Source organism: Exophiala spinifera, assembly GCF_000836115.1.
Source record: "Exophiala spinifera strain CBS 89968 unplaced genomic scaffold supercont1.1, whole genome shotgun sequence".
NCBI lineage: Eukaryota > Fungi > Ascomycota > Eurotiomycetes > Chaetothyriales > Herpotrichiellaceae > Exophiala > Exophiala spinifera.
In genome coordinates, this window is record NW_015622513.1 from 1479479 (window position 1) to 1496262 (window position 16784).

At 51.7% G+C, this 16784-nt stretch overlaps 5 protein-coding genes across 5 annotated transcripts; 3 read left to right on the forward strand and 2 right to left on the reverse strand.

The window, feature by feature from the left end:
* Window positions 1-395: 395 nt before the first annotated feature.
* PV08_00559 (uncharacterized protein) lies at window positions 396-3080 on the forward strand (the record flags this gene model as incomplete). Its single annotated transcript, XM_016374924.1, has 3 exons — window positions 396-503; window positions 571-1155; window positions 1206-3080. 3 exons carry the CDS (start codon window positions 396-398, stop codon window positions 3078-3080), a joined length of 2568 nt encoding a protein of 855 aa, XP_016240200.1.
* Window positions 3081-3901: 821 nt separating this feature from the next.
* On the reverse strand, window positions 3902-6246 carry PV08_00560 (uncharacterized protein; the record flags this gene model as incomplete). Its single annotated transcript, XM_016374925.1, has 6 exons — window positions 3902-4132; window positions 4186-4711; window positions 4762-5109; window positions 5166-5314; window positions 5370-6157; window positions 6210-6246. 6 exons carry the CDS (start codon window positions 6244-6246, stop codon window positions 3902-3904), a joined length of 2079 nt encoding a protein of 692 aa, XP_016240201.1.
* Window positions 6247-7363: 1117 nt separating this feature from the next.
* PV08_00561 (uncharacterized protein) lies at window positions 7364-8112 on the reverse strand (the record flags this gene model as incomplete). Its single annotated transcript, XM_016374926.1, has 3 exons — window positions 7364-7481; window positions 7546-7686; window positions 7754-8112. 3 exons carry the CDS (start codon window positions 8110-8112, stop codon window positions 7364-7366), a joined length of 618 nt encoding a protein of 205 aa, XP_016240202.1.
* Window positions 8113-12623: 4511 nt separating this feature from the next.
* Window positions 12624-14201, forward strand: PV08_00562 (uncharacterized protein; the record flags this gene model as incomplete). Its single annotated transcript, XM_016374927.1, has 3 exons — window positions 12624-12634; window positions 12693-12719; window positions 12767-14201. 3 exons carry the CDS (start codon window positions 12624-12626, stop codon window positions 14199-14201), a joined length of 1473 nt encoding a protein of 490 aa, XP_016240203.1.
* Window positions 14202-14883: 682 nt separating this feature from the next.
* PV08_00563 (uncharacterized protein) lies at window positions 14884-16584 on the forward strand (the record flags this gene model as incomplete). Its single annotated transcript, XM_016374928.1, has 1 exon — window positions 14884-16584. One exon carries the CDS (start codon window positions 14884-14886, stop codon window positions 16582-16584), a length of 1701 nt encoding a protein of 566 aa, XP_016240204.1.
* Window positions 16585-16784: the final 200 nt, after the last annotated feature.

Sequence of the window (16784 nt, forward strand, 5' to 3'; positions counted from 1 at the left end):
GGGAGGGCGCGCGTCTCTTCCAACCAGAATTGAGAGCCTGCTGGCACTCGAATGCACCTAGCTAGGTGATTGACGGCTACTCCGCTTCGTTACAATCATGATCCTTGTCAATTGTTCTTTTTCACTCTTGAACCTGCGGGTGGTGCAAACCCTCATAATCTGGGTCGGGACCCTTGTTCATAGCTGGCTGGTTTGACATCTGTGTCTCTGTGCAGATAACGGTGCGTGCTCGTTCACAGGCAGAAAGACTCAGGCCTGTCTTGCATTCCTCGATATCCAGCTGCCATTTCCTTTTCCTATCATCTCCAGCCTTGTTTGTGCAGGCATGAACCATACCTAGGCTACTAATACCCTTCCAAATCTTGACAGTTGTCCTTGCCCACCGAGTCCATACCATGAGGCGTGTCGCAGGTCGAGTGACTTCTGACGACATTCGATCAGCTGGCCTGAGACGATGGGATGGTCGATTGAGAGTCACGACCGACTGGATCAATCTGTTCCATGTAAGTATCTACTCGACGCCATACGGCGCCTCGTACAGTATTGCATGAATGCTCATTTACCTATCAGGAACCCGAGCTGTGTTGGCCTACTGGGGATTGCCTGGTCTATCTACGAGAGCCTGGCCAGTCCAGTCGAGGACCAGCTTTCCGGGTCCACATAGGCTTCCTCAGAGTCAAGGGCTTCGAGTCTTTAGTCGAGCGATGCGTGGTCAGAAACTCGATCCACGCTGCGAGCGAATGCGTTCTGCCAAATTGTCCAGGTTGTGACCCCGAACAGTCGCTTCTCGAACTGTACATCCCAGCGCCATACGGAGCCGGACTCGAGGAAATCTTTGACCACCACATCACGACCAGGAACTTTTTCGCATGGCTATACAACCGACCCCTTGCTGGAAGGACGCTGGGTAAAGCCCTAGTGGAGCTGAAGAGGAGGATAGATGTCTACCGGCCCGATGACAGCTCGCAGAATAAGCTCGAAGTTGTGTCTTACGCAGAGAGTCAGAGGTATCTGGATTTCAGGGAATGCGTCGACCATGCGCTGGCGGCGCTTCATCTGGCCGAGAACCTTGAGATTGAAGACCTTTGGGTCGATGCTTTCTCCCACTGTGTCGGGATGAGCCATCGGGGCCTCCGCTCCAGCATCGAGTACGCGGTCAGTACGCATGACCACCCCTTTGGGGTCTAGAACTAACGACTCCGCAGATGGTCAGTTCGCGATCCAAGTCCCTCGTTAGTCGGGCAAGAACTGAGATGGATACTCGCCTGCAAAATGTGGACAAAGCATTGGTCGACTTCTTCGAAGAGGAAGTTTCCAACAGCTTCCTTCGACTGCCCCAGACTGCAAAGGACCACTTGGACCGGGCCCGCGTCTTCCTCAAGGGAGTATACGTTGAGCGTTATGGGTCATGGCCGCCTTCGGACTTTGAAGAGGAGTCAGTCAAACAGGCCGTGTACACAGCTATATTCGGCGACTTCCAGAACTTGTATCAGCACCTGGTGGACCCGAATTCCGTAACAGGAATGGAAGAGACCGACATCAGCAAGACCGGAGGGGTATGCACGATACAGAACATCCAGGCTTTTGACGCGAAGCACGGCTTTGAACCTCTAGCGCAGCCGCTTCCACTGATACCAGTGACGTTGGAGTCTGACCCAGGTCCTCACCATTCGAAATCGGTGCGCAGAAAGTCTTGGAACCCGATACTCAAGAGGAAGATCGACAGGGAGGCTCGGAAAGCCCGTGACAAGCAAGCTTTGACCAATGCTTCCAACAGGGACGTTCTGGTCATGGAGTGCGAAGTGGTCAAGAAGTTCTCCCAATTCGAGCAACAGACTGTCGACGATGACCTTGTGGGGCTGCCAATTGCCGAAGGGCGCAAGGTGCGCTGGATGCTTGTCTATGCCATCCTACAGGTCCTCCATGCCGTGATGCAGGCACCAAAGCAGGTCCGCAACTCGCGCGGGCTGACATACTCTATTTGTTGCCATCCTCCCAAGAAACTGCCGTGGCAAGAATCACGACGCCCAATGCTCCCCTCCACCACCGAGAGTCTGTCCCAACTGGAATTGGTACCGGACCAGAGCTACTCGCATACAAACGTAACTGCGTCATCTTCCCCAGTCACTGAGGAAGCGCCACGAGGAAGGTCGTTCATGGCTCGCCGGAGAACGCTCCCGGCGCATCTGCCTGGAGCGTTGACAGCGTCGTTGATGACCAAGTCGGCTCCGAGTTCGCGGTCGTCTTCGTTGCGGAGGCTGATGTCGAGATGCTCGCGCGCCGCCCCGGAGCCAATGCCAGCCAAACGATCTGCCTTCTGCCAGATCTACGTCGAGGGGTACGGCAATGGCCTGAACGAGGTCGACAGCAACACCACGGCCGCCAGACAGTCAACCCCGGCCGAGCTTACAGCCGAGCCCACCGCAGAACTAGAAGTGACGAGTCCGGATCTCATCAAGGAGGAAATGCCCGAACCACACGAGCTGGTCGGCCACGAAGTGCACGAACTCAACGCTGTCGGGGTCGAAAGTGTCACGGCCCCAGAAGCACCCCTTCTTGCGCCGGTGCCGGTGCCGGTGCCCGAAGACGAGTCGTCGTCGACTCCGCCGCAGATGTCTCGCGAGTCTTCCTCGGCGTCGACGAGCAGCACCTGGTCCAAGAAGAGCCGTGGCAGCGGCAGCGACAGCGACGGGCTCGACCCCAGAACGCCGGCAGACGACACTGTCTGCACGTTGCAGGAGATACTGCAGTCGACGCAGACGCAGACGCAGACCCACACGCCCAAGCCCAAGGTTCCAAGTTGCAGACCGCCCATAGGGAAGAGGACGTCCTCGTGCGCACGGGGTTCCTCGCATACCATTGCTGTTGTCGATCATCACGACAGCGACAACGAAAATGGTAATCGTGCGGGTACGGGTATTGGGAAAAGCACATACGCCAAAGACGCCCTCAACGACGCAATGTCAGTGCCATCTATCCATTTCAATACCTTGACTTGGGACAGGATCTTGGATCAGCGCTGCGTAGGAAAGAGACCTGTGACGGCGCCTGCTACGAGTTCGATTCAGGTCCGCGCATGATGATGGCCATGTGTCGATCTGACCTTTCGACATGAAGAGGAAGACCGTACGAGGAACGAATGACGAGAATACGTTAAGGCCAGCAGGACGAAGGGCGTAGGAAGAAAACATGATTGAATGACGGAGGACATAATCTGTGGGACTTTTGTTGTTGCTGTTGCCGTTGCTGTTGTTGTCGTTTTATGAGTTGAGGAAAAAGCGCTCATTAATAATTTGACGATGCTATGATCATGACCACGACCAGTTAGAATGCCTAGATACCTAATAATAGCAGTCCCAATACCAATACCAGTCAGCATGATTTGACTGGAAACGAAAGGACGGTAGGACGAGGAACGGACCAGTGCTCGAAACTGAAGGGATACCGTAAGAGTGAGGAATGCACCAGCTGTTGACCACACTAACTAAATCTATATCACAGTTCCATTATTGCATACTCTGGAAGGGTTTATCGTGCCCATACCACAGCTACATTTCTCCATCTTCATCACCATCTTCATTCAAACACGCCCGGATTCTCGCCACGCCTCGTCCAAGTCGTGTTGACCAATGGTTGACAAGTCTGGTGCATTGCAGGACTGGCTCGGCTCTCGCCGTCGGTGCCACCGTCGTCGTCATAAACACTGCGCACTCCAGCTTGAATGTACTTCCTCAGGAGCATACGCTTCCACCGTCCTTTGGGCCCGACGCAGCGAGACCAGCGAACCGACTTGGCGTTCGTCTTCACCGTCGTCGAGTCGTCGACCTAGCAAGAAGCGGATGTACAATTCGAACAAGTCGCGGGGGTCGTGCGCGAAGTTGATCCAGCCTGCCGCTTCCCATTAGGTGAGCGTCTGGCCGCACGACACGCCATACTTGTCGAGGGCGGCGTCGTAGCGGCCGCGGCCGCCGCTGCTGTTGGCAAGGTACTTGGCCGGCGGGGTGAGTTGGGCCAGCCACGACCGCGGGAGCGTGTGCGCGTAGTCGTCCTCGAGCGTCAGGCCGAGCGTGCGAGGGTAGCATGGCGAAAAGTACGAGCCGCCAAAGGCGCCTTCGAGGAGGATGGCGAGCCTCTGACCGGTCACATGGTGAACGGGTGCGTCGCATTCCACTCGGCAAAACTGACGTCGGGGTGCAGAGCCAGAGACGGATCAACGACAGGGACGTTAGCTTCGTCTTCGTACGTGCCATCCCAGCAATACTTCTGCAGGCATCTCTCACACTGGGCAGGCCGCGCGACGTTCAACTTGCTCAAGGTCCTGTCCACCGCCGCACAGCCTATGCATTGAGCCCAGTCTGACTCAAGGGTGCCGTTCCCTTGCGTGACCAAGTCCCAGCTGTTGACCAAGATTTCATGCATCTGGACTGGAGTGAAAGTCGTCTTGAACCATGTATAGTTGGTGTAGCCGCTGTACGGAGCGTTCATCATCTCGAGGACGATTGGACTGTCAAGGTCTCTCGTTGTGGTATACCGAGGGTTGCAGCCAAAGAAGACGGGCTTCTGAGTGTAATTGCGCTTGATGAAGGTTGCAGGAGGAGGAATCTCGGGGAACGGCAGGCCGTGGCGACGGGCCTGTATATAGGTGTTGTAGATGTTGGTTCCATTGTTCCAGCCGTATGGATTCGCATCCTCGTCATTGTCCCACGAAATTCTGCGACTGGTTAGTTTCTGATTTCCGGGATACCGGGGAGAGTCTCTCACATGAAGTCGACATTCCGGACAGGCTGGAGCATTGGCCAGAAGGGAACGGCCTGGCCGGCCTCTGATCCATCAGCCAGGCTGAGTGTCGCAGGCTCGGGCCCATTGGTTCCTGGCAGGCCCGCAAAGGGATTCGGTAGGATTGGAGAAATCGACTGTTGCTTGGTAAGGTTGAAGTATTCCTGGAATGCGTCAAGCATGGCGGTGACCGTCGCTGCAGGGAAGTCGGCACGTTTTCCAAGGCTGTGCTCTGCCGCGTTCGATCTCTTGGAAAACTGTGCCAGTGTTCCGTTGGACAAGGCCTCGATATACCAGAAATTGACGGCGGATGCCGCAAGTCCCAGGATGTAGCTGTGGAACGTTTAGTCTCCATGTCTGGTCGATGTGGCCACAAAGGGGACACTTACCTTGCGCTATCATATCCAACCACGCAAGAGGAGCCATTGCGCAGTTTTCCATCTTGGAGTTGAGTTCCCAAGTATTCCGTGGGCGCGAACCCCGTTGCGGACCCAGCAGACCCTATCCAGGTACCAAATTCAAATGGAGTCATCTCAAACTAGGGAGCGATCGTCAGTGTACCCGCTCTCCAAGACAGCCCGATCGATACGTACCAGACTGGCATTGGCATAGGGGACCTTGTAGCCAAAAAACCTGATGTCATCCTCGGTAAGTCTGGGAGACTGGAAAATGGGCATTGGCATGGAATAATTCTCGAAGTTGCTGAGGTTGCGAATGCTCGAGAGCGTGACGTTGAGACCTCCATGCGGAGGTGGCAGGAATTCGTAGCCAAAACCTCGCCCCATGTAATCCGACACGCTGACATCAAAGCCTGCCTCGAACTTTGCAGCCACATCCGTGAGCAAAGACGTCGTATTGGCGGCGTAAATGCTGTTGTTAGGTTGATTGAACAGCCGGTCAATATCAGTATGCCAGTTGGCTACCATATCGTTGACCGTTGGAAAGTTGTAGGTGGCCAGGGACATGGGTGGCCACGCCCCTCCCGAGAGGCCAGCAAGATAGGTGAGACTCTGGAGCAGTCCTCCTGTTCGTTGGTCAATTGCATCAGAGAAGCGAGCGTCGAAAGCTCTCAAAGCTCCCGTGCCTGTGAGCGATGAAGCCCAGCCACCTCCACTGATAGCCATGCCAATGACCGGCACGCCGGATTTCTTGTTCTTCTGCATCGCCTTTCGTAGTCCAGGGACGTCGAGGCCACTGATGTTGAGTCGTTCTAGGTAGCCGCCGAAAGCATCAAGGACAACGCCTTTGCGCCCTTGAACCCAATCATGTTCTTCATCAGACAAACCCTCGGCCGGTCTGATCCACTGCTCCTTAGGAGGACACTTGGTGTAGACTGGTGCATAGCTGTCAAAACTATATGCGTGAACGGTGGCCCCGAGCGCTGTAAAGATGCTTAGCCGGGGTCCAGGGCAATGGAAAAGGGGGAATCATACCTGCCAAGAGCAATACAGACCCACGATGAAGCCACATGTTGGTTGTGTTTGTCGTATTCGATGCTGTGAGTGAGAGCAGACTTGGGAAGAGTCTCGTCGTGTATGGAAGACTTCTCAGCACCTGTCGAGGGCCGGCGGCCCTTTTTAAAGCGTTCAAGGCATCGCATTATTGAGCTGAGCGTCGGCTGCAATCGATGTCATCGCCCTCCCGGATAAGACAGATCGGGCCCAAGGCATCGTGTGATAAGGTCAAAAGGCCAGCAACGTTGCGTGTATGGAGGATATGTGACTATAGCTCGCGCACACTACCAGATGTTGATTGCGGGTACCGGCAAACTGTGTGTTGGTTACAAGCAGATTTGTTCACCGGCGCTGGAGGCCTTAGACAGCAGCCTTGCGATGATTGGAACCCCAGTATAGTTTCATCTGTCATGGTACAGAGTGTTCTCGATCCGGAAATGCGTAATACCCATTACCATTCGATACTACATCGAACTGGTTTGGGAAATATCCACGAGCCGAGCGAGAGTCAAAGCTGCCCCGTCCAAAGAAGTGGGTCTGATTCTTCGCCCCCAGCATTCGGCCTTGATGCTCTTTACTTCTTTGCGTAAGTACCACGAGGAGCAGCGAATGCTCTCCCCAACCTTCACTGGTGGTGAGTTCTACTGTCTTAATAGTTCACCCCCTGCACTCTTCACAACATCGAATGAAGATCCGATCAAGACCGGGGGACTGTCAATGCGGTAGTGGCTATTTTCGTCCTTTGTCTGCCGATTGGCCGAATGCCTGCCATACAACGGTACAAAGTGTGGCCTTCGTTCATCGTGACTTTGGGCGCTATTGTCTTATTTTATCTTCTTTGAGGCTGAGAGGTATTTCTCGTGATGTCGATGCTAAACTATTGGTTGTTAGCTTCAATACGGAGGGACAATCGTAATTCATTCTCAATTTCAAACTATATGACTTCTCCAACGTTCAGCAGAAGCTGCTTACAGGATAGATTTGTCCTCGTGTGCTCCCATTCGGACAGCATCTCAAAATCTCCAACGCCGACGTCGCTCTCAGAAAACGCTGTTTTCCAAACGATCCATGCAGGTTTTCCCGCCGCGCCTTCAACCCGACTGGGTCAACTGCGACCAACTTACAAAAGAAAGTCATGTGGATTTGTCAATGAAACCTCGAACAGTTGTGACCTCGGATGCAAAGATCGGCCAGATGATTTCGGTGGCCGCGTCGGTTGCTTTGGGATCAAAGCCGGCGGTCGCGTCCGTTCTGATACCAACCACCTCATTAACGCCCAAATCGCCTTCACACGCCCAGGATAAGTAGTACTTACAAGAGCGTAACGTGATAGCCCAACTCATATGCATACCTGGCCGTAGATTCGAGGCAGGTGTTGGCCGTCATTCCAGCCAGAACAAGGTGCGTGATGTCGCGTTGACGCAGTTGAAAATCGAGATCCGTGTTTTGGAAAGAGCTGAGCGACACGGTTAGAGATGATTTCGAGGCGCTTAGTATCAGTATGGACCGAGAGGATGACTCACCTGCTGTTCCAATGTTTGCTCACGACAACGTCCCCGTTCTCCAGACTCGGTTCAAGTCCTTGGTAGATCTCGGCGCCGAAGCTTCCTTCGGCGAATGTAGCCGTCTTCTTGATGTTTTCGTGGATATGAGCCATGTGCTTCCAGCCATCGAAAAACCCAGGCTTGTACTGTTGGTGGAGGCCGTAGTAGATCGGGATTTTTCTCGACCGAGCAAATGCCACGAGCTCTTTCAAATGGGCAATGGTGTTTTTGCGCCCAAGATCTTCCTTTGTGGCAAAGTACATTTTGCCTTCTGGATGGAGAAAGTCATTGTACGGGTCAATGAGGACAATGCCCGTGTTGGCAGTTGGTGGCGGCATTTTGTGCGATATCCTAAGACAGAAACAAAGAGGCACAATATCAAAAGTCGGAGCTTTCCTAAGAGTCCACGGCGTAAGCAGCAGACACATCGCATTATATACTTCTGAAGATTGGGATTCAATTTTGGCTTTCTCCCGCGACTCCCGCCCGTTTCCTTTCCTCCCGAGTTTGTATTCTATGTAATACCTCATGTTGTCGTATTCATAAGCTAGAATAAGTGGAGAGAATGCTAGTCGACGTTTCCCGGGTCTCCTGGTGGTTGTCTCCACAATTCCAAACGCAACGCAGCGGAGGAGCGCCGCCAAGTCCGCCAGGATCTGCTCTAAAGCGCATCCTAAGCTGTGTTATAAAGACGAAGAATGTGATTTGGAATTCGCACCGAGAGCTTAAGTTTAAGTAATCAGAGACTCCGAAAGTTGTTTCTACCGGAATCGGGAGGGAAGGGTTTCTTGTAAGCTTCCCCTCTCCTCGAAATTGCACTTCCTGCTATGCTAGACGGTATGCTTTCCTTGCCTCGTCCTTTATCCATAGAGTCACTGAATCTCTCACTCGATTCGGGCGAGAATCTCAGAGACTCGTGACATCTCCTTACTTGCCTTTACAAGCAGCGTTGATTTGTTATTTTCTGAATTATTCTCAATCGAAGCTAGGCCCCTCGAACGCCTTCGAGGAGTTCTAAAAGGCATCATTCCAAAGGTCGCTCATCAGGATACGCGTGTCTCCCACCAGGCTGCTCCCTATACCAAGACTTAGTATCGCAGCCTCGAAATCTTCCAGCAGCAAAGCGCTAGCAATGCGGCGAAGTTGACAAGTAAACCACTCTCTCTCAGGGAGCCCGACTGCCCCGATACCTCCAATAAAGATACTCAAGAGCAAGGCTTCGCTGTACGGCATCCAAAATATACTCAAGGTTGACTTTTCGAGAGTGCTCCTAAGTCGCACCACTAGAGCTCCTATAACTGCTGAGTACCTCCAGGTGCGGGCGATATTCAACTCGATATAAATGACCAAGGTCAATTTCATAGCCTCACACATATGTTTGTAGTAAGTCGAGCGTTTCCAGCTAGCGAACTTTTCAGGTGTGATTTTTGATTCTTCCCATAAATTGCTCAATAGCTTCCTCTCTGTTAGGAGGATGTCGGAATTGAAATGGGTGGTGAAGCATTCTAGTTGAAAGCTACACTGGATATCGGTAAAGATTTCTCTCAGCCTCTCCGAGGACAGATCGTGAAGGCCTTCGAACTGACAAGAAACCTCGTTCCCAGGTATGGGAAAACTCATCTTGGGCGGCTCTCCAGTCATTGCAGCGACAACATTGTCAGCCATGACTGCGCGGTATGATAAGAAGGGAGGCAACTTTTCGAGCCCGCCCCGAAGTTGAATTAGTCGTATCAAGCCCGAAATGTGTGGATGAACTTCGTCCCCTTCATTCACCGACGTATAGCAGCACACTAAATCGAGGATCGCTATTAGCGTAGCATTTGCGGTTGCAGCCCTCGTTGTCAGTTGGTTGGAAATAAGACGTGTTGATTCGCCCATGTAATGTAAAGCCATTAACTTTTGCTGCTGATTCCGAGAACTTGCACCGTAGACCTCTTCAGGAAGCCTTGAGTGATTCATCCAATGGTGTAAGATCGATTTTGCCAGTATAGAACCCAGAACTGCTTGTTCTACCATTAGTCCATTATACATGGGCCATAAAATGGCTTGTATACTAGTTTGTAGAGGAAGGATGACATGGAAAACTTGATTCCGAGTCAGCAATAAATCCAATAATGGCCGTCAAACTCTTACAGTGATGCAAGTACCGCACTTGCGAAGTTTCGACACGAAAGCAGAGACTATCAAACGGATCGCTTATTGACTGGTCAAGGACGATTGCGAGTTTTATCCTCGGGTCATCGCCACTGGTTTCAGAGCCATAATGTTTATGTCGAACACCTTTCTTGTTTTGCGCCTGCCAACCTGAAATATTGTATTCTTTCGAACGCTTCGGATCATGCTTCGCGCGTAGCGCAGTCTTCTGGCTCCAGGCAACTGCTTGTCGCTGGCTACACTGATTCGACAGCTTCGCAGCCTGTATGGGCATGTCAGGAAGGTTCCAGGAGCGGTAGCATCGTAGTAGAGAACTCACATGGCTGCGAATCATTTTACTTCGCCAAGGACTGGTACGGCCAATATTTGAAGCATTTTCCACAATGAATGTGTAACTTCCAGGAGTTGAACGTGCTACCAGCCAGAGTGAGTAACTGTCGAGCTAGCGAATGGTTTGATTCCTGCTCACTAGTTTGGCTCCCGGACTCATCAGACGAGCTGTCATAAACTTCCATAATGTTGCTCAAGCCAGTTCTGAAAATCCGAGGAAGCATGCTCGAAATTCGACGTTCTAGGGAAGTGCTGAAGATAAGCACTTTCCTCTTCAACCGAAGGCGGCATCTGTAAGACGGATCACTTCGATCCGCAAACCCGCATTTGCTCATTCGGGCATGCGGCTACTTCCAGTCAGCAAGCAACAGAGCCGGAGACTGGGTAATATCTAACTCAAGGAGGAAGGCAGCTCCACCTATATCACTAACCTTATGGCAACCCCTACCAATGCAGCATAGGCTTAGCACCATCTTGTGAGTTGCCTATCAACAATATTTGTCACCAGTGGAGCGGGGATATCATGTCTCCTTTGCATGATGAGCAAAGCAGGCAATCACCCGCTACTCGGTATACAGCAATACATGCTATTCATACTATAGAAATCCACATTCTGAACTTGGTGACCGGTGTCCTCCATCCTGGTAAGAAAGCCGTGGTTTCCAAACTCCATGTTCATTAATAGCAAGTGTCAATCTCACTATAAACATCGAAGTCTTTCTTTGGAAGGTGCCTTGCCAATTCAACTGGTGTATACTTGAATGTATCTGCTTTGGTCATCACGCGAATCAACCATGTGGAAGCTTAAAAAGGGAGAATGTCCAGCGGCTAGAGGAAACCAGAAAGGCCCTGAACAACAGACTGTCGTCTCTTAACAAGTATGTTCCCGTTGAATCGAAATTCTACACAGCCGATTTTGCCTTCTTCATATTTGACATGCCCTCGTTCCGGCCAGTGTTTGTGGTGCGGATGTCATAGCACGTGTTTGCTTCCCTTTGACAAATTTGAGAGCGGTACAGATATCAACGACGCTTTACCAAATGAATACAGCCCAAGACTGGAAGATGCAACACATACGTCTACATTGCTGCGTACATCACACCCTCAAAAGTGCAACATAAGGACAAATTCTTCCAAGAAGTCTACTCCTTAAAAATTTACTTTGCCACATAAGATACCAGCGCCCTCCCAACTCCAAAGTTCCGAATTACTGTTATAATCATATCATATGCAAATGGGATACAAACTGAGCGACAGAGACCGCAAACACACACACACAAAATCGAATCGGGTGAACTACTACCGATTCCGTGACCAAAGGACGAGACAAGGAAGTGTACCATCTGGCATAGCAGGAAGTGCACTTCCGAGAGGGGAAGCTTACAAGAAGTCATTCGCCCCCGATTCAAGTACGGACAACTTCTTCGCTCTTCAAGCAATGAGGCGTTGTTACATAAGACTGTTCAATGGATTACATTGCATGGGCCATCTAATTGCAGGGCTATTCTTAGTGGAGGTCCTGACAGTTGCAATACCCGAATAGCCGAAACGAGACTGGGACTGAACTGCTTGTTTATACAACGCCCACTGCAGAGCGACTATCGCAGTGAATTTGTACACTAGTTATGAGAAGTGCGTTTGAACTTGATTTGCGGATCTAGGTCGTGGTAAAGACATCTGGGGAGTACAAGGATCTAGTTGATAGTGAAGCTTCTGTGCTCACCTATGTGGAGCCGGTTTCTGAGGAGCACTGACAAGGCTTTCATCCCTTCTTGCATTTGTAAACATGTCAAATTTCGAGTCAGGGGATCTATGCACATTTGGGCAACTGAACTGGCGGCACGAGCGAGCTAGTGGCAGGATTCTTCATGACAACTATTCCTCGAGAGTTTCTTCAGACCGGGTTGGGAATTGCCAACGATAGGCGGAGCGGAGGCCAAGTCCGCCGCTACTTCGACGAAGGTCCCAATAGAAAGCTTTCCATACTTATACAAACGCCCCCCCTTTACTGGCCGGGGTTATCATTGGGCCAATCTGGTGGCTCTCCCGATTTAGCCCTCCCGCTACTTTGATCTTTCTTGTTGATCATTAATCAATAAACAATATTGCTGACTGTTACATACGGCCGACAAGAGTGTCGTGCAAGCCTCGTTTGCTGTCATAAGGATGCATAGAAGCGACCTGGTGCTCAGCGAACGAGAGATGCTGGTCCGCTAAGCTGCCCCATCCTAAATTTGACCAGGCTTGGGACTCAAAGTTTCCACACACGCGTGCTCGCCCTGTCTTCTGCAGTCGGAATGTACCCTGCGTCAGCTTGCGACTATTGCAGGTTTCGGAAGCGGAAGTGTGACCGCGCAGAACCAAAATGCTCGCTTTGTACATTGTAAGAGGCTGATGCGGCCGCACACAAGCAAGAGGCTAACCTACGTGACAGGAAAGACCAAGTTTGTCGTTACTCTGAGTTGGTCTCTGAACACGTAGAGAGTCCGGCGAGCTGACACATCACAGGCAGCACAAATCGGCCTCCACCGCAGATATTTTCACTGCAGATGCGATCGAAAACGTTCCGAATTTCCCAAGTGTTTATTTTCTCGATAGAGATGTATTCGACAACTCGAAAATTGGGCTACCGTCAATAGAGATACGGCTGGCTCCTGTTGTGCTGGAAGCGCTCCAGGATACCACCGACATCTCCACTAAATACTTCTCATGGGTTCATCTATGGATGCCAATTATCTCGATGGCAAGGTGGAAAAATGAACTTACTGGTCCTCTCTCCAGGCCGAGGGCGGACGTAAATATTCTCGCCCTATCCATGAAACTCGTATTGTGGGCTCCAGGAGAAGACCCACATTCGAGGAACCCAAGACATCATGAGTATCTCACACTGAAATCTGTCTTCCTTCGGGCAGAGACAGCTGGTATGTTCTCATTGCAGTTGCTGCAGGCTCTCATTTTGTTGACTATATACGAATATTCGCATGCAATTTATCCGGCGGCCTACGTATCTGTGGGAACATGCGTGAGATACGGGCTGGCCCTAGGGATAGACAAACAACGTCAAGTTGAGATTGACGCAAAGAATTTGGACCTCGAAGAACAAGAAGAGAAAAGGCGGGTTTGGTGGGCTATAATCATCCTTGATCGCATCATCTCAAGGTCGGCTACGAGTCCGGAACCTAGACCTGACGACCTTCTACCAGTTCACGACAAGGATTGGGACGATGGAAATATCAACGCTGATCGTATCTACCCTGTCTCGGCACCTGCAAGCACAAATATGGGAATGCTCGCTCGCCTAGCACAATCGGCCTATCTGCTAGGCCGAGTGTATCGATGGCAATTCCATCCAACAGGCAATGCCCAGTTTGATGGGGAGGAACAGTTTCAGCTGGATCGTGCGTTGCGAGCTCTGCTTAATCTCACCTATCTTGAAGGCGCCACCAGACTGATGCCAATCTGTCCACAAACAGCGCTCTGCTTCAGCGCGCTGATAATCCTCCATTCGCAGCCTGGCCGCATCTCCCCGGTCGTGCCCAACTTTGGGGCAGCTATGTCGTTACAGACGACGCCATACCAGCGACATGCCGCAATCGCCGAGGTTCTACAATTCCTTAGGCCCATTGCCCAAGAGTCAACAAGAAGTACGGCAATGTTTTTCAGGAAAAAACCATGGTCCATCGAGAAGTCCTCCCCTCTTCTCATACACTGGACCTATCTTATCGCTGTAACCTATCTGAGAATCAAAATCTTGCTCCGAGCGATGTCTGATCCGAAATCTGCCGGCACCTATCACGATCAAGGTGTTACCGAATTGGTGGCGCAGGCGGAACATGGACTGGACACTATGAAGCAAAAGCTCAGGCTGCTGGGAAAACAGTGGGTGTCCGTGGATGAGAATCTGCGCGCACTGGAGGCCAGGGAAGTGGCAAGCATGTTATAAGAACCTTGCCAAACGGAAGCGTACATACCTGTAGTCATTGACATTTATCTAGTCCGCATTTGTATTGAACCGTAATGCTCTGGCGCCGCCTTCGCTGCCGCCCAGCGGAGGAACTCTTGTACGTTGACAGCTATGAACAACGCCAGCTTCGAAGCAACGTTTCAAAATCATTCCACTACCCGCCTCGCTGAAGTCAAGTTTTCTCCAAGTGAATTCGCCATGGCTCAAATCCGAAAAGGGCTTATTATCAAACGAGCGTCTATCACCCACTATGGCCTTTGAAAAGTACTGCTCCATTGTGGCGGAGCGGCAGACTGGCGGAGCGACGGCGCAACGCCGCTGGAATCGCCACACCAGCTGGGGATAGAAGATCCCTTGAATGTCCGCCTCAGGCTTCAGTGAGCATCATCAAGACTTCATGAGCTCGCACTAACTAGATGTAGTGAGTTGTATCGGGATGGGTGCTCATTTTGCCATCGCCAGACAATGTTGTATCAAGCAATTTGTCAAACAAGCACAGGTTGACCATGCCACGTAACGCAGCTTGCCTTACAAAAGCAAGCGTACTAAAGTCTCAATCATTCTGCTTGTGCGGCTGGTACAGCTTGTGGAAGCGAAGACGCCTCGTCGCATGACCTCTCCTGCTAGCTGGTCTTCGACAAGTCCACAATCAACCTACGCTATGGACAACCAAACCGACCCTCCCAGCACCACAGCAGAAAGCACATCATCCTCTCTTGGAATCTTGTTCGTCCCAGGCACCCGCCGAGATTACCCTACTAGGGTGGCTATAAATCGTCACATCAACCAATATGTCCGCATGAAGAGGAGAAAGACGAAGGAGGAAAGCTTAGAAGCAACACAAAACTTCCAATCTGGCGGGAGTTCTAGACGAGATTCGCCGGTAGAAAGCCTCGCAGTTGTCAAAAAGGATGCTAGGCGACGCGGTCATTGGAAACAGCCTGATCCATCTCTGGGATTGTATCGGTTGGGAACATGGCATCTCGTTTCCGAGCACCTGGAAGAACCTATTTCCCAGAAGCTTTTCCATTATGCTACAAAAGTCTTTTGGCCTGAGTTTGACCCGGGGGCGGACCCTGCGGACAGCCCATTCGTTGCCAATTCCTGGGTTGCTCACATAGCCGAGGAGCCCCTCTTGATACATGCCTTCCTGTGGGCCGCATCACTGCATTTGAACATCCGGAGCCGGACTGTGACCAGAGCTCGCGGCATCCTGAAGCATGGTGACCTTCTCATCCAGGGCTTGACGGCCGAGCTTTCCACTCCAGCGAGAGCCACTCGCGATGCAGTGTTGCTAGCGATACTATCCTTGCATCCGCAAGTGGATTCTGCCACTGTCGCCAGCAGGTTTTCGATTGAAGGATTTTCCCCTCCCCTAAGAGACCTTCAATCAATAGACGTGTACACCAGACTGCCGTTTGTCCCCAGTCACGGTGCCGCTTTGGTCAATTTCATCAAATTGCGCGGTGGTCTTGACAAACTAAACATGCCAGGCTTGGGCTCTTTGATGCAGTACACCGATATCCTGAGCTCTACCATGCACCTTCAGCCGCCTCAGTTCCCATTGGGCCACCTCTACGAGCTCGCACTCCTTGGGGAAGTTGTGTCCTCGAACTTTCGTCAAGGGGGTCATGTTCGGGAGGAGTCGACCGTGGGTATCCAGAGCTTGATACATCTTGGGCTCAGTGGATCTGTCCTCCAGGTCTTGTTCGACATGCGGCAACTCACTAGTCTGATCACCCGGTACTGTGACAATGACAAGACGCTGGACTTGGCTCGCCTAGCTGTACACCGCAACTCAGTGCAGCACCGCCTCCTGTCCACAATCGCAGAGTTCCCACGTTCGCGCGCGCAGTCCAGCAGAAGATTATCAAATCAAGTAACCGCCATTGTACAAAGTGTTTTGCTAGCTTTTGGGCTGGGGGTGACATTTCCAACAGCGTATGTTGAGCCCCACGAAACTATCGCCTCTCAGCTAAAGTTGATGCTGACCACGTGGCGGCACTTCCCCGGTCTTGAGCTCTGCAGGGATTTGATCACCTGGGCCTGTTTTGTCGGGGCTCTGATCTCCACGGGAACGTCCAACGAGGCCATGGTTTCGTGGTTCGTCGGTGAGTTGATCGAACTAGAGCTGCTGCATGCTCGGGGCGCGAAATCTCAGCCTTTCGCAGCGCTCTACTGCAGGTCATGGGAGAGCATCAAGCCGATACTGGAACAGTTTGTATGGTTAGGACCAGCATGCGATTATGGTTCTATCCTGATATGGAATAGAGTACAGGAGGCTTTGGAACGGAAAACGGTCCTTCGGACGATGCCGTTCAATAGAGACTGGCACTCACTTGAAGGTGCGGCTCTGTATTAAAGCCAAAGTTCGAAAAGCAAACATCCGGTTTAGCGGTACAGCAATGGGCTTAGCGAAGAAGGCTTCCAAAGAATCATGGTTAAATAGACTTCAGGTGGTACACATGGGTGAATCTGAAGACTCGACCCAGCCCGGCACGAGAAACTCGAGAACGGTGCGACAGGGCTGGAATGCGGGGTACGTTGAATGCGCAGTTTGCA